Below are 17,391 nucleotides of genomic sequence, written 5' to 3'. Positions count from 1 at the left end.
AAGATGCCAACACACAGATATAGGAAGTACAGAGACCTCCAATAAAATTTAACCCAATGAGAAACTTTACCATCACACACAGAATTAAACTACCCCAAATCAAGAACTAAATAGTGTACCATTTGTGTCAGTTCTACATGTAAATACATACTTTTTGTTACTCACCAAAAAAAATGCTGTTATAAATGATGGTTGGATGTTAGAGCTAGAGAAAGAGTTGTCCAGCACCTGCAGAGTTGAGGAGTCAAAATCAAATAAAGAGACTACCCAGGAGGTGATTGCAGTGGTCCAGGAGAAAGGTGATGGGTATCTATCCTGATGTTCTCAATTCTATCTTGGGGATCTTTCTCTCTATTCATTGCTACTGTGCCTATCATTCCACTCCTCAACTGTCAAGCCTTTGATCAATTCTTCCCTCATTCATGAAACCTCCCCTGCCTTTTCCAGCCAGTGTTAGCTTCGTGTTCTTCCCAGTTCTCACAGCTGTTCCCTGAACATCTCTCTATGTACCATTTGTCAGCTTTCAGTCTCTCTGTGGACATTTCCTGTCTTCTGGCAGAACAATCAGTAACATGGACACTCAATGAGACTTGGTTTAATATTGAACTGGTAAGAAAATAATGACAATAACAAAATATTTCAAATAGATTTGGTGCTGGAGTTTGGATGCTTTCAAAAAAGTAAATTTTACTATAAAGTTGTCCTACATATTGGTAGATTTCAGCGGCCTGAACAACTTGAGTTGACTGAGCAACTAGATTTCTTCTACTCCAGCCATCCTACTTGGTTCTGCTAAATAGGAGCTTTCTTGAAGCTTGGATTTTATCATGTGAAACACTGTTTTACTACAGAATCTGCTAATAAACTGCCAACAGGTCAATGATTAATTACACCAGGTGCCTTCCGAAACAAAAATAAAATTATCAGGAAGGTGCTGTGTCCAAATAAATTTATCAACCAATAAACTGCCAACCGGTCAATGATTAATTGCACCTGGTGCCTTCCAAAACAAAAATAAAATTATCAGGAAGGTGCTGTGTGCAAATAGATTTATCATACATGACTATATACATGTAGAATCAAGTGACACACTAAAAGAAGCAACCCTCCTATTTGTAAACAAATGATCTGGGCTGAGACTTGAGTTTTATAAAGCATTTCTAAACATTTGTATTTATAAAATACATGTCATAAAGCTATTGTTAAAATACTCATTTCTTAAAATCTCCAGACAATTTAGAGAAATTAATTCACCCTAATTAAGTAAGGCAAATTAAGTTGTATTATATGCCCTTCCAAGTAAGGTAGAACTGTACTCTCATCATTCTTGTATCATTCCATTTTCATGATCTTTGGTGCTATATCACTCGTATAACTTCAGTCATATCTAATTGACATTCCAAAGTATTGTGAAGAGAAATAAATGGCAGCTTTGAAATCAATCAGACATTCAAATGTTTTAGACTAAAAGCAGAGTTTTCTACTGAGGAAAGAACTGAATTTTACCAACAATTAGGTGATGATTTAAAAAAAATACATGCTAGAAGTGCATAATCTATACAGTTGACCCTTGAATAACACAAGTTTGAACTGTTAGGATCTACTTATATACTGATTTTTTTTTAAATAAAAGTTACACTGAGTGTGCCTCTCCTTCCTTCCTTTCCACCTTATCCACCTCTTTCATCTCTGCCACCCCTGAGATAGCAAGACCAACTTCTCTTCTTCCTCCTCCTCCTCAACCTACTTAGTGTGAAGTCAGTGAGGATTAAGAACTTTAATCGAGACCACGGTGAAACCCCGTCTCTATTAAAAATACAAAAAATTAGCCGGGCGTGGTGGCAGGCGCCTGTAGTCCCAGCTACTTGGAGAGGCTGAGACAGGAGAATGGCGTGAACCCGGGAGGCGGAGCTAGCAGTGAGCCGAGATCACGCCACTGCACTCCAGCCTGGGTGACAGAGCGAGACTCTATCTCAAAAAAAAAAAAAAAAAAAGAACTTTATGATGATCCACTTCCACTTAATGAATAGAAAATACTTGTCCTCTCCCTTATGATTTTCTTAATAACATATTTTTCTCTAGCTTACTTTATAAGGATATAGTATATAATATATATAACACAACAAAATATGCAATAATCTGCTATTCATCAGTAAGGCTTCCCATCAACAGTAAGCTATTAGCAGTTAAGTTTTTGGAAAGTTAAAAGTTACACATGGATTTTTGACTGCACAGAAGGTCAGCACCCTTATCCCCCATGTTGTTCAAGGGTCAATGGTACTACCAATCAGGTTAGGGCATCCATTAACCAATCAGAGTTGATTTGGGACATAAACAACTGAGATGAGTGTATCAGTGTGTACTAGATAGCCATCAGTCCTGCCCCCTCTACTAAGACCCATCAGTTAGTCTCATATTTAGTTTACAATTTTTGTTACTCTGATGGGAACTGACTGATGGATCCTTTCCACTGCAAGTAATGGAAGCCTCAAATGTGGGTAGATTAAAATGAGGCTTTTGTTATTCTCTCATAGGAAGTCTAGTATTGGGTAGTCCTTGGCTTTGTTGATTGAGTAACTCAACAATGTAATCGAAAACCAGTATTTTCCATCTCTTCATTCTACCATCTTTTGTGCATTAAAAAAATGCCTTCCCCTTATGGCCACAGGAAGGTTGCTGTAATTCCAGAAATCCCAACCAGACACAACAATGTCTGGAGAAAAACAGGGACATTTTCCTTTTTTTTTCCCAGCTATCTTTATTCTTACATAAAGCCTTTCTCAGAAGTCACCCAATGGACCTTCCCTCACTTCCCATTGGCCAAGACTGGTCTTCATGCCCATGTCTAAACCAGTCAATGGCAAGACTACCATGGCTATCTTGGACTAATTATGCTTTACCCCCGAGGCTAGAGAAAGGTCACCTTCAACTGAACATCAAGGCTCTTCTTGCAAAAAATAAAGAATATGACCATAAGGTAGACAATCAACAGTCTGCATCACATAACAAACCCCACCAGATGATCTGTTTGAAAGGAGAATTTGTGGTCTTGTAAAGCCACACTTGCACTCAAGTCTCAGTGCTATGCTCATGAAATCTAAATTGAGCCCCATTTTTATGCTTCATTTCTTCTGTAGTAATGACAGTTGGACCACAGGGCTTGTTCAGAGTCTGAGGGAGAAGTGCTCCTATATAACTATGAATGAAGTGTGAATCTCTTACAATCTTTGAAGGCTCATCTCCTACAACAGAACATTCCTTCAGGTTATCAAGAATAAAATGAGTCTTAGAGATGCAGAAATATTTTAGATAGGTGGATTAATCAGGATAAATAATGCTAACTGCTGCAACAGAAAAGTCATAAGTCTCACTAGCTTAACAATGAGTTTTATTCGTCAAACATGTAAAGTTCATTGAAGACCAGGCACCACTTTCACCTTGTAGCTTTTCCATCTGGATCTGGTGGTTTGCAAAATTCAATAGTAGAGGAAGAGAGAGATGGATGAGGCATACCAGCTCATGACTGCCTCAGCCCAGAAGTGACACATGCCATTTCCACTCAGAGTCCATCAGCCAGAATGAGTCACATGGCCTACCATAATTGCAAGAAAGGCTAGGGAATACAGAGAAAATTATGAATATATATATATCTCTTCATTATTAGCTGTATTCTGTCTGCCATATGGTGTGTAAAAATCATTTTCACCATTGATAGATTATTGGTCTGTAGTTTTCTTTTTCTGTGATGTCTTTGTATAATTTTGGTCACCAAGGTAATATAAGGCTCATACAATGCATTCAGAAGTGTTTTTTCCTTCTGAATATTTTAGAAGAATTTTGTAAAGAATAGGCATTAATTCTTTAAATGTTTGGCAGAATTCACCAGCAAAGACATCTGGGATTGGGCTTTTTCTGTGGGAAGTTTCAAATTATTAATTCCATGTCTTCATTTTTACGTGTCTATTCAGATTTTCTACTTCTTATTGGTTGGTTTTTTGTATTTTGTGTCTTTCTTAGAGTGTCCATTTCATCTTAATCCTAATATGTTGACATATAATTGTTCATCGCATTCCCTTATAATCAGTGTTATTTCTGTAAGGACAGCAGCAATGTCCCTCTTTCTTGATTTTAGTAATTTGGCTGTTTTCTCTTTTTGTTTGGTCCATCCAAGCAAAGCTTTGTTAATTTTGTTGATTTATTTGAAGAGCCAACTTACTTCTGTTATCTATTTCATTAATTTCCACTCTAATTTTTGTGATTGTTTTCTGTTTGATTTAGCTTTAGTTTGTTTTACTTTTTCCATGGTCTTAAGATAAGGTGATAAGTCATTGATTTAGATCTTTCTTTTTAAAATATAGGCATTAGAGCTATAAATGTCCTGTTAAGCACTGCTTTAGCTATATCTAGTAAGTTTAGATATACATGTCTTCATTTTTATTTACCTCAAAATGTCTTCTAATTTCACTTGATTTCTTCTTTGACTTATTTACTATTTAGGAAAATGTTTAATTTCCACATATTTGTAAATTTACCCATTTTTTCTGTTATTGATTTCTAATTCCATTGTGGTTGGAGAGAACATACTTTGCATAATTTCAAGCTTTTTACATTTATTGAGGCTTATTTTATGACTAGCTGCAGAATGTTCCGTATGCGCTTTAGAAAAATGTGTATTTTGCTGTTTTGGGGAGATGTGTTCTACAGATATCTCTTAAGTCTAGTTGATTTATACTATTGTTCAAGTCTTCTATTTTCTTGTTGGTCTTCTGCCTACTTATTTTATTCATTATTGAAAGTAACATATTAAAGACTAATATTATTATGAAATTTTCTACTCTATCAGTTTTTACTTTGCTCTTTTTGGGATTTTGATGGTAGGTGCATATATGTTTATTATTGTTACATCTTCCTAATGAATTAATCATTTTATTATTATAAAGTATCCATCTCTCCAGCAACAGTTTTGTTTTAAAATCTATTTTGTCTGATACTACTATAGCAATTTCAGCTTTCTTACGGGTGCTGTTTTCATGATATATCTTTTTCCATTCTTTTAACTTGTACGCATCTCTGAATCGAAAGTGCATCTACTCTAGACATTTTAGAGTTAGATTTGATTTTGTTTTCATCCAGTTTGACAATCTGTACTTGATTGGATCGTTTCATCCATTCATATCTTCTGTTATAATTGAGATAGTTTCATTTATGTATTTTTGCTTTTTGCCTTCTGTATATCCCATATCCTTTTTGTTTATCCATTCTTAGTTTAGTGCTTTATTCTGTGTTTTAAGTGAATATTTTCTAGCATGATATTTTCATTATTTTAATAATTTTTCACTTTTTTTTAGTTTTCTTAGTTGCTCTAGGGCTTACCATACATATGTTAATGTACCAAAATCAACCGCAAATTTATACAAACTTAAATCCAGTGATATATAGAAATGTTACTTCTATATAGCCTACCTTCCCTTTTATGCTATTACTGTTATAATATGACATCTATATATTTATAAAATCAACAGTACAATCTTATAAATACCATGTTGTACAATTTTATGTCTTTTTTAAGAAGCTAGAAAAGATGCCAAATATATAAGTGTATGCATGTACGTGTGTGTGTGTGTGTGTGTGTGTGTGTGTATACATATTGAGAAAGAAAGAGTTTGTTACATCAACTTTCTTATTTATCTTCTTATTTAACATTTCTGGTTTTATTCATTAGTTGCTGTGGACTCTAATTGCCATGTTGTATAATTTCCTTAATTCAATATAGTTTTGCTCACATCCAATTTCTTTGTGCTGTTATTGCATAATATATGTCTATATATGTAAGTTCAACAATGAGTTTATACATATTGTTTTATACAATTTCTTTTAAAATTATTTAATAGTAGTAAAGGGAAGGGACGAAACTTGTATTTATACTTTTTTTTTGACAGAATCTTGCTGTGTCTCCAGGCTGGAGTGCAGTGGTGCAATCTCGGCTCACTGCAACCTCTGCCTCCCGGGTTCAAGCTATTCCCCTGCCTCAGCCTCCCAAGTAGCTGGGACCATAGGTGCAAGCCACCACACCTGGCTAATATTTTCGTATTTTAGTAGAGACAGGGTTTCACCATGTTGGCCAGGATGGTCTCGATCTCCTGACCTCGTGATCCACCTGCCTCGGCCTCCCAAAGTGTTAGGATTACAGGCATGAGCCACTTTAATAATTTCATAATCACCTTTGCCTGTGCCCCCCCCTTTTTTTTTGGTTGGATTTGAATTATTGTCTGAAGTCACTTGCTTTCAGTCTGAAGACCTTCCTTTAGTACTTCTTGAAAGGTGGGTCTGCTATTAACAGATTCTTTCAGTTTTTGTTTATCCTGAAATGTCTTTATTTTGCCTTCATTTTTGAAGGCTAGTTTTGCCAACATAAGATTATTGATTGACTTCTTAAAATATTTCTGCATTTTGAATATGTCATCTCACTGCCTTTTGGCTTCCATTTTTTCTACTCCAAAGAAAGCTGTTCACCTTATTGGGGTTCATTTTTATGTGATCAATTGTTTGGCTCTTGCTGCTTTTAAGATTTTCTCTTTGTCTCTTAACATTTTTACTATAATATGTCTGATAACAGATCTCTTTGCCTTTATTCACTTGGATATCATTAAGCTTCCATAGGTATGATTAATGTTTTTCATCAAATTTAGGGAGTTTTCAGCCAATATTTATTGAAATGTTTTTTCTGTTCCTTTTTTCTCTCCTCTCTTTCTAACACTCATAGTGTGTGTATGTTGGTGTACTCAGGGGTATCCCACATGTTTCAGAGGCCTTGTTCATTTGTTTTCATTTTTTTCCTCTGGCTTTTTGTTTGTTCATATTTTGTATTGTAGAAATTCCCCTTCTCTATCTTAAAGTTTTCTAATTTTTTGGTCTTCCAGTTTAAATCTGCTGTTGAGACCCTCTAGTAAGTTTTTGTTTCTGTTATTACACTTTTCGATTTCAGAATTCCCACTTGGTTCTTTTTATTGTAATTTCTATTTTTTTAATTCTTTATAAATATTTTATATTTGGTAAGACATTGCCATCATACCTTCTTTTACTCGTTTAACATGGTTTCCTTTAGTTCTTCATATATATTTGTAATAGCCATGTGGCTGTATTTACTAAGTCCAACATCTTGGTCCTTCTCATAAGCAGTATCTGTTGTTCTTATGTAGATCACATTTTTCTGTTTCTTTACATGACTCATATTTTTGGCTTAAAACTGAACATTTTAAATAAATTGTAGCAACTCTGAATACTAATTACTGCCCTCCTGCCCCCACCAGAGGATTGTCTTTGTTGTGTTTGCTTATTTTTTTAGCGACTTAGATGAGCTATTTTCATAAAGTGTATTTACCTCACAGTGTAAAACCTCTAAGGTTGCCCCTTAGAGAGTGCAGACTTCAGCATGTCATTGAAGTGACAGTGGTTTTAGAAACCTTCTATATGACTGTGCCTTCCCAAATCACTCTGTAAAGCTATCTTCCTCTGTTGGTATCACTCCCAACTGTGAGTCTCCACTATTTGCTGCCTGATTGCTCTATTGGTTTTGACAGTGCCCTGGGGCATAAATTGCTTCACAGTCTGATCCAATTAAATTCAAGATCCTTGGTACGTTTAGCCTTTGAGGTTTATTCTGATCTTAAGAGGGCTCTTCATGGCTATCAATTTCCCTGGTTCTCTCTGGCTAAACTACCTACATGAAGATTAGCTTGTTGCTTTTACCGAGCTACCAGTCTCTTCTGAAGTGCTTGCCACCAGAATCTCCACTGTTTTCCAGAGCACGCTTTAATCTTGAACTTCCCTACTCTTTGTACCAAATAAAATAAGTTATCTTGGGGAATGCTCTGGAGCTCTCTCTCCCACTGGGCAAAGCCAATGAGTCACTGCTTCAGAGCTAGGGAAAGGATAGTAGTTCTAGGTGGGGCAATACCTTCTGGTTTTCTTGGCTTTCCTCTTCCACCATGGAACCTCTATCCTGCTAATGTGCTGGAGTAAGGGTACTTGGGGCCCCAGTATTCTCAGCATGCCATGTCTGATATAGAGTCTCTACCCTACAAGTGGGTGTTCATTAGAGGAAGTAAACCCTCAACCTCTCAGCCACACTTGCACAGAATTTAGCCTCTGCAAAACAGAACTGAGAGTGATAAGAAATGATGGTAGCTTTCCCCTCTCAAAGAAATACCATAAAACCCTTGCCTGAAGCAGGCGACAGGAAGCCTCATCTTCTTGGCCACCTGCTCAAAGTAGAATGTTTCTACTTGCTGAACTGGGAGGTAAAGGAAGAGAGTAGGTCATGGCTCAATGTCACAGACTGTCAGTGTTCTTTTTTGATATTTAGTGTATTTCCTTAAATAAGTATTTCTTCATTTGCTATATGCCCTTAAGACAATGTACAAATACTTTAAAAAGTTATATTTTTATAATTTTTACCAGTTATGCTTTATTTCTACTGTGAAGATGATCTCTGAAGCTCTTTATGCCACCAGCAGGGAAATTGTCCACCTTCCATAGATTTTTAACCAGGCTCCTATGCTTGGACACCATATAATGTTTAAAGTAAATCTCTTATTCTATAACACTCACAGTGGTTCTGTTTCCCTACTCAAAACCTAACTGCTACAATGTAGGCAGAGACTTATTCTTAAACACCAGTATCCTTGGAATTTTGTGTTCTCCCTCAGAGAAGGATCTATGCCAGTCGTGATCATGATGTGGAAAACCCCAAAAACATTCCACTTCAGAAAGGAACATGGCCCTCTCGTTAGCTCCAGTGCTCTAGATTTCCTTTGCCATTTCATCCTCCCTGAGCCAATCTTATCCCTAATCTTCCTGCCCTTGTAGAGCAACTAAGGCCTGAAAGCCTCCTCTTCCTCCTCATTCTCATCCTGGACTAACCTAGCAGTGTAATGGAATGTGTCATGTTGCATGGGCTGCTTCACTCTGAAAACAAAAGTCTGTTTGTGAATGGATGGTGAATTGGCAGCATTAAGTTGGTTTTAGATTTGCTCATCCTTTTGTATCATAACCTAAAGAGCTAGAGCACAAGAAGTGACTGCATCACACATTTTTCAAAGTGCTACTGAGATAGTCTGCGTCCTTGTGGCCAGGACAGTTACATGTGCTCTTCATCCTGTATCTCTCAAGGGGTCGTGTTCCAGGAATTATACTGTCTCTTACCTTTTTCTACAATTATGCTTAGTCTATTAAATATTTTTCTAAGCTCCTATATACACTCAGTCTTTATTGAAAAATAAGCAACTCCCCTCACTATTAGTAACCGAAGTCATCACCTTCTCTCTGTCCTCTTCCCTACCACTATACTTCTTTAATAAGTCGTCTCAGCTCCCTGTCCCATTGCCTTCACATTCTCTCTCTCCTTAAGTCCCTGCAGTCTGATAAAATTGCAGGGATAACAGGCTGATAAAATTACTTACTCAAGTTTTCTTGTGAGAGTCCCCATGTACAGTGGTCTTGTTGAACTTCAGTATCTCAACTTTGTGTCACTCTTCAGTCTCTCACCTCTTCCTCCCTCTCCCACTTGCTGTCTCCTTAGAGGACCCTCATTCTCCCTCTTCTCCCTAGGTATTGATACATTATATTCTTTTTTCTTGTTTCTTTTTTTTTCTTTTTTTTTTTTTTTTTTGAGATGGACTCTTGCTCTGTTGCCCAGACTGGAGTGCAGTGATGCAATCTTGGCTCACTACGACCTCTGCCTCGCAGGTTCAAGCAACTCCCTCTGCCTCAGCCTCCTGAGTAGCTGGGATTACAGGTGCCTGCCACCATGCCTGGCTAATTTTTGTATTTTTTAGTAGAGACGGAGTTTCACCATGTTGGCCAGGCTGGTTTTGAACTCCTGACCTCAGGTGATCCACCCGCCTCGGCCTCCCAAAGTGCTGGGATTACAGGCGTGAGCCACCGCGCCCAGCTGATACATTATATTCTTGATCAATATACCCTAGGTCAATGTATATCCTTGGTCTCATATCTTTCTTCATGAGACTCTTAGTCCCTTTTGCTAGAGTCTGGACAAATCCAGCAAGGAAGCCATATATATCCTTGGTCAATATCTATGACCAAGAGAAAATATTGTCTTTCTCTTTTTTCTCAAATATGTCTCTAAAAGCAGCATTATCCATTCTAATAGTTTTCATCTATCATCTCTATTCAGAATATTTAACAAAAATTGTAACATTTAATGAGTTTTTGTATTGTAGCAGGTAACCTGCATATACTATCTCACTTAGTTTTCAAAAATGACCTTTACTAGCCCCGCTTAGCACTGGAGACATTTGAGGCCTTGAAAAATTAAGTGACTTTCACAAGGTCACACAGGCAGCAAAGGAAAGTCTGACCCCTGAGCAAATCATCTTCATTGTTATGCTCGACCACCCAGCAACACCAGACTCCAGTTCAACCTCCTCAAGAATCACTCCTGATCACCCAGTGTGATGTGGTCCCTTCATTTGCATCATCCTATGACATTCACATTTTGCTCTATATTATGGTCATTTGTGTCCCCACCACACACACACACACACACACACACACCCTACTGCACTATCAATTCTGGGGAAAACATACTGTATTTATTGATTTCATATCTCCTCTAATGTTAGCCTAGGACAGCCAGTAAAAGAGCTACCTATTGAACAGAAGAGTAATTGTCTGTAAAGGGCTCCCTGCATATTCCAGCACCCAGTTTATTTCCAGATATGACAGAAGTGCAGGAAGTAAACAAACCCTAGGATGTCACAGCATCCCAAACGACTAGATACTGTAGGCAATGTGGCTGAGGATCTGTTTATTTTTAAGGCTGAGAAAGAAAAGGTAGAACAAGCCAAAGTGTATTACAAATAACAATGCTTATCTGCAGTAATAACAAGTGCTTAGTAAATGCAAACTTATTAAGCAAGATTTTATGCTTCATTTACTTTGATAGGATGAAATTTTATATTTCAAAATAACTATCCAACAACAGCTTGAGGAATTCCTCCTGGGAGGTGTGACTGACTTCAATTATAAGTAAAAGAATATAGTAAGTGAGTCACTAGCTGTCTCTTAAGGAGACCAATACATTTCCAGATAGCTTTTTTCTCTGTGAAGGTATCTCATTTTTCCTCTGCCAAACGAAATTGATTAAGTGACATTAAATTAAAAATGTATCTATTTATATGAGAGGAAAATAGATACTGGTTTGGGCTGATGGACGTTGTTGAAATTTTCTCCTTTGTGTTATTACTTTCTTCCAGAATAAGTCACAGGGGCAAGTAAATAGTTACATATAGGCCCAGTCTGTGCAACCAACTGAGGGTTTTATTTGCATCTAGGTAGACCATCTGTGATGTACAGTGCATGGTTGCCTCAGAGCCAATTCAAGCAGAAACTGCCTATGGATTTCAAGAGAAAGGTGCCACTTGATTTGGTTACATGTGAAGCTCAGAAATGAAGATGGGGCCAGGAAAGGAAAAAGAGAAAACCTGCTGATTGCCACGGGTTGGACTTGAATGTCCTCATGTTTTCTGTCTTTACGTACACCCACACAACTTAGCCATTCTCCAAGTCAGCCAAAGGGGTTAATTTGTGAGCAGGTTAAATTAAGGTTCTGAGGTCATCCCACATTGGGTTCTCTTTATTCACCCTTTTTCTTCTGTGGTACCCAAAAAAGCACTGTATCCACAAATTCTGTCCCAAGCCTACTGCTCTTCCCTCTTTATGATTTGTACCTTATCGCATTCACCTTCAACCATGACTTAAACTGTGGCTCGTAGTAATTGACTCAGTCAGGGTCTTTCTTTTCTCCTATGTTCCTCAGAGCTCTGGGAATTTATGCAGGCAATCGCCACCCCCAAATTAGCATGTTCTGTACAGGCTCATGTCTTCTCTCCAAAAAGCAGCCCTCCTTCCAAGTCCTTCTTTCTTCTTATCAACAATACTATAGTGCTCCTTGCAGATAGTTTTCTTTTTCCTCTTCCTTAACTTCATATCTAATCAGTAAAAGTTCCAACATGTCTTCCTTCATGAGACTCTGAGTCCCTTTTGCTAGAGTCTCGACAAATCCAGCAAGGAAGCCAATTTTGTGTCCCTGTGATGCAGAAGGATGTGGGAGGTGGATCTTAACTGGGCCAGGAAGTCACCTGGAATTGTGGAGATCAATGTAGTCTAAAGTTCAACTGCAGAACAGAGCCAAGGAAGGGAGCCAATAGGGAGTACTAAAATAGCATAGCAAGATCAGTTTGCAACTTGCAAACACTCTGTTCCTCATTAACTTTTCACCCAATGGTTTGAGTTTCTGTTGAGAACTTTTGCTTGAATCAATTAAGTTACTACGGCTTGTAAAATAAAGTTTGCATTTTTGATTACTCTCTTCAATGTCTTGTTCATCTTTGAATTCCCAGTGCTATACATGTTGCTTGCTCAGGGAAGGCATGCAACAAATGCCCTATATACAAGCCAAGAGTATAACCTCTCATTTACCTTTTACTCAAGACTGCATATTAACCAATTCTCTTTCATTTTCATTAGCTTATACCATCAAGTAGTGTTTGGGACGACACGCTAGACAGGAACATCCACCTATGTTAGTTTGGGGTATCTATAGAGGTAACCTGAAATAATAAATAAATAAGGAGGCAAGCCATTGAAATAATATTTTGTGGTGTTTTGACTTAAGAATTCAAATATTAGATATCACTATAAAAAGGCTTTTAAAATGTCTTTAAGAATAATAATGTAGAGATTTAAAATATTCATCTAACAGACTGATTTGCTTTTTCATCTATTTTTGTGGCTTGGGATAAAACTTCCAGTGACTAAATCACAGAGATTCCAAAAATTCTGCTTCTCATATAATGTAGAGGGAATGAAGATAATATGCTCTGGAAAACAGTGTTGATTACAATGACAAAGACTAGGAGAATCGCCAAAACAGTATTTCAAATGTACATGATTTAATATCATAAATCATTCTAAATACATATATATGTATAAGCCAAATTAGTACATTAAATATTAGTAGAGATCTGACAATTTTTGTAAATCACTAAAAGTTATGTATTCCAAGTATTCAAAACATTTTTTGTGTGTCATCTCATTAAGAAATGGGAAATCTGCACATTGATTTATATTTATTGAATGAAATAATAAATGAATGTATAAATATTTATTAAGGACTAAAACAATTAAATATTAGCATTAGAAATATGTATTTACTAATCAATTGTCCAGATGTTGTTTGAGCTACACTGTGCAGATCAATTAAGCAGTAATCAGAATGGTTTGGTGCTAAAAGTCTACTTTCTACTGAAAAGTGAAATAAAACAGAAAATTTTTTAAACTTTTTACTATGAAAAATTTCAGACATACAGAAGAGTAGAAAAAAACACCTATATACTCTCCATCCAGATTCGAGAGTTAACGTTTCTCAAAGTTGCTTTATGTTTTTATGCAATTTTGACAAACCACTTTAAAGAGAACTACAGCTATTATAATGCTTTGCTCCTTAATACTTCAGCATGCATCTACAAAGATTAAAACATTATGTGATGTAACTAAAAATATCTCTATCTTTCCTAATAAAATTAATAATTCTTTAATAAGAATTTAATAAGAATAACAGACTTTAACTGACAAAGATCAAAAAAGACAAAGAAGGGCATTATATAATGGTAAGGGGATCAGTGCAACAAGAAGAGCTAACTATCCTAAATATATATGCACCCAATACAGGAGCACCCAGATTAAAGCATAAAGCAAGTTCTTTGAGACCTACGAATATATATGGTCCACATTTGGATTTCCACAGTTGCTCAAAACTTGTCTTTCGCCTGGTTTTTCACACAGAAATTAAAGAAAGAAAACAGAATTTGATGAAGGAACACACACTGGATTTACCTGTTTCCCTTAAGTCCTCTCTTCCACCTTTCTTTTCTTTTATCAGACTTTTTTAAAAGACCAGAACAGCTGTCCTATAGAAAGTTCTACATTCTGGATTATCTGATTGTTTTCACATAAAGTCGTTTACGATGTTCCTTTAGTATTTCTTGTAAAATGGAAGTTAAACTTAAGAGCTTGACTAAGTTCAGGTTCAATATTTCATAGGTTTGCTGTGTATTGAATATTACACATAACAGGAGTGTAGAGTGGCTGCTTGTTCCAACATTTGTGATATGATTTGATCACCTGATTAAGGTAACGACCCCAAGTTTGTGATTACGAAGTAAGCTATGGGGTCATACTTTAGCAACTTGCAAACACTCTGTTCCTCATTAACTTTTCACCCAATGGTTTGAGTTTCTGTTGAGAACTTTTGCTTGAATCAATTAAGTTACTACGGCTTGTAAAATAAAGTTTGCATTTTTGATTACTCTCTTCAGTGACCAGTTTCTAATTTTCTTACAATCTTAAATATGGCCTTTGGAATTCAAAGGGTTGAAAGTTCACAATTTTAAGTATCATAGTATATTTGTAACAGGAGAATGCTAACCTTGGATTTTCTTTTGTGTTTTCAGCAAAATGGGAAGCCACATTTTTATGATAAGCTCATTGTTGAATCCTTTGAGGAAGCACCCCTTCATGTTATGGTTTTCACTTACATGGGATATGGAATTGGAACCCTGTTTGGCTATCTCAGAGACTTTTTGAGAAACTGGGGAATAGAAAAATGCAATGCAGCTGTGGAACGAAAAGAACAAAAAGTACGTATGCGCACCTCCCTGGATCTTTGTCAATGCCTACTCCTCTCTAAAGTGTTCTCAGAAGTGGTGATGCAGGTGCAGATCCTAGAAAGCATGAGGTGCTCAGGAAGTATTCAGGGCAAATTTCATTCATCTCCACCTCCTAAACACCATTCCCCATGGGTTTACGGACCTGTTTTTACAAACATCTCATGGGCAACTACTATTTGCCACATACCGAACTAAGGCTTTTCCCATACCTTGTAATATTTAATTTTTGTAACAACCCCATAAGATAGATATTAAACTATAATTTTGAAGATAAAAACATCAAAATATAAAAGCAAGTGCTCCTGGGTGGGACTGTACTTTGGTCTTCTAGTTGTAAGTTTGGTATTATTTGTGCTCTATCCTGAAAAGGAAAGTGCATTTGAGTGAACTGGGACATTTTTATTTCATCTAAATCTGATTTCTCACCTTTGACACTATTAATATTTTGAACCAATTCTTTGGGCATTGTAAGAATTTTAACAGCATCTGAAAAATATAGCATTAAACCACTAAAGCTAAGGACCCTCATGGAGTCCACTGCACCCTCCACTACCTCTACTGGAACAGGCACTGGTATCTGCTGCTGAGAGACCCATAGACAGTTCACATCACAGGACTCTGTGGAGACAATCCCCAGTACCAGCCTGGAGCTGGGTAGACTCGGTGGGTGGCTAGACCCAGAAGAGAGACAACAATCACTGCAGTTCAGCTCACAGGAAGCCACATCCATAGGAAAAGGGGGAGAGTAATACATCAAGGGAACACCCGAGGGACAAAAGAATCTGAAGAGTCTTCAGCCCTAGACTTTCCCAAATGAGAAGGAACTAGAAAACCAACCTTGGTAATATGACAAAACAAGGCTCTTCAACACCCCCCAAAATATAATACTAGTTCACCAGCAATGGATCCAAACCAAGAAGAAATCCCTGATTTACCTGAAAAAGAATTCAGGAGGTTATTAAGCTAATCAGGGAGAGGCCAGAGAAAGGCAAAGCCCAGTGCAAGAAAATCCAAAAAATGTTACAAGAAGTGAAGGGAGAAATATTCAAGGAAATAGATGGCTTAAAGTAAAAACAATCAAAAATTCAAGAAACTTTGGACACACTTTTAAAAATGCAAAATGCTCTGGAAAGTCTCAGCAATAGAATTGAACTAGTAGAAGAAAAAAATTCAGAGCTTAAAGACAAGGTCTTCGAATTAACCCAATTCAACAAAGACAAAGAAAAAAGAATAAGAAAATATGAACAATGCCTCCAAGAAGTCTGGGATTATGTTAAACAACCAAACCTAACAATAATCAATGTTCCTGAGGAAGAAGAGAATTTAATCGAGGAAAACTTCCCTGGCCTTGCTAGAGACCTAGACATGCAAATACAAGAAGCACAAAGATCACCCAGGAAATTCACAACCAAAAGATCTTCACCTAGGCACATTGTTATCAGGTTATCCAAAGGAAACCATTTTAAGAGCTGTGAGACAGAAGCACCAGGTAACTTATAAAGGAAAATTCTATCAGATTAACAGCAGATTTCTCAGCAGAAACCCTATAAGCTAAGAAAGAATTGGGACCCTACCTTCAGCCTCCTCAAACAAAACAATTATCAGCCAAGAATTTTGTATACAGCGAAACTAAGCATCATATATGAAGGAAAGATACAGTCATCTTCAGACAAACAAATGCTGAGATAATTCACACCAAGCCACCACTACAAGAACTGATAAAAGGAGCTCTAAATATTGAAACAAATCCTGGAAAACAGAGCTTCTTTAAAGCATAAATCACATGGGACCTATTAAAAAACACACACACACAAGTTAAAAAGCGAAAACAAAAAAGAAAAAAAACAAAGTACACAGACAACAATGAGCATGACGAATGTAATGATACCTCACATTTCAATACTAACATTGAATGTAAATGGCCTTAAAGTAAAGGGGTGGAAAAAGGCATTTCATGCAAACAGACACCAAAAGAGAGCAGGGGTAGCTATTCTAATATCAGACAACTGTAAAGCAACAGTGGTTAAAAGGAACAAAGAGGGACATTGTGTAATGGTAAAAGGCCTTGTCCAACAGGAAAATATCACAATCCTAAACATATATGCACCTAACACTGGAGATCCTAAATTTATAAAACGATTACTAATAGACCTAAGAAATGAGATAGACAGCAACACAATAATAGTGAGGGACTTCAGTACTCCACTGACAGCACTAGACAGGTCATCAAGACAGAAAGTCAACAAAGAAACAATGGATTTAAACTATACCTTGGAACAAATGGACTTAACAGATATATACAGAACATTTCATCCAACAACCGCAGAATACACATTCTATTCAACAGCACATGGAACTTTCTCCAAGATAGACCATATGACAGGCCATAAAATGAGACTCAATAAACTTAGGAAAATTGAAATAATATCAAGCACTCTCCCAGGCCACAGTGGAATAAAACTGGAAATCAACTCCAAAAGGAACTTTAAAACCATGCAAATACATGGAAATTAAATAACCTGCTCCTGAATGAGCACTGGGTCAAAAATGAAATCAACATGGAAATTAAAAAATTCTTCAAAGTGAATGACAATAATGACATAACTTACCAAAACCTAAGGCAGTGCTAAGAGAAAGCTCA

At 36.8% G+C, this 17,391-nt stretch overlaps 1 protein-coding gene across 7 annotated transcripts in view; it reads left to right on the top strand.

The window, feature by feature from the left end:
- The window catches only part of SPTLC3 (serine palmitoyltransferase long chain base subunit 3), a 171,557-nt gene that overhangs the window by 25,574 nt on the left and 128,592 nt on the right, over nucleotides 1-17,391 (top strand). For 6 of the 7 annotated variants that reach the window (XM_058433216.1, XM_058433217.1, XM_058433213.1 and 3 more), the window contains one exon: nucleotides 14,535-14,720. The exons of the other annotated variant lie outside the window; for it this stretch is intronic. In XM_058433216.1, coding sequence (XP_058289199.1) covers nucleotides 14,535-14,720 — 186 coding nt within the window. The remainder of the gene's footprint in view (nucleotides 1-14,534; nucleotides 14,721-17,391) is intronic. 7 annotated transcript variants of the gene reach the window in all.

The sequence above is a fragment of the Hylobates moloch genome, unplaced genomic scaffold (genome assembly GCF_009828535.3).
Source record: "Hylobates moloch isolate HMO894 unplaced genomic scaffold, HMol_V3 SCAFFOLD_21, whole genome shotgun sequence".
Classification (NCBI taxonomy): domain Eukaryota; kingdom Metazoa; phylum Chordata; class Mammalia; order Primates; family Hylobatidae; genus Hylobates; species Hylobates moloch.
The sequence above is the reverse complement of the archived record's forward strand: the minus strand, read 5'-3'. Positions and strand labels throughout refer to the sequence as shown.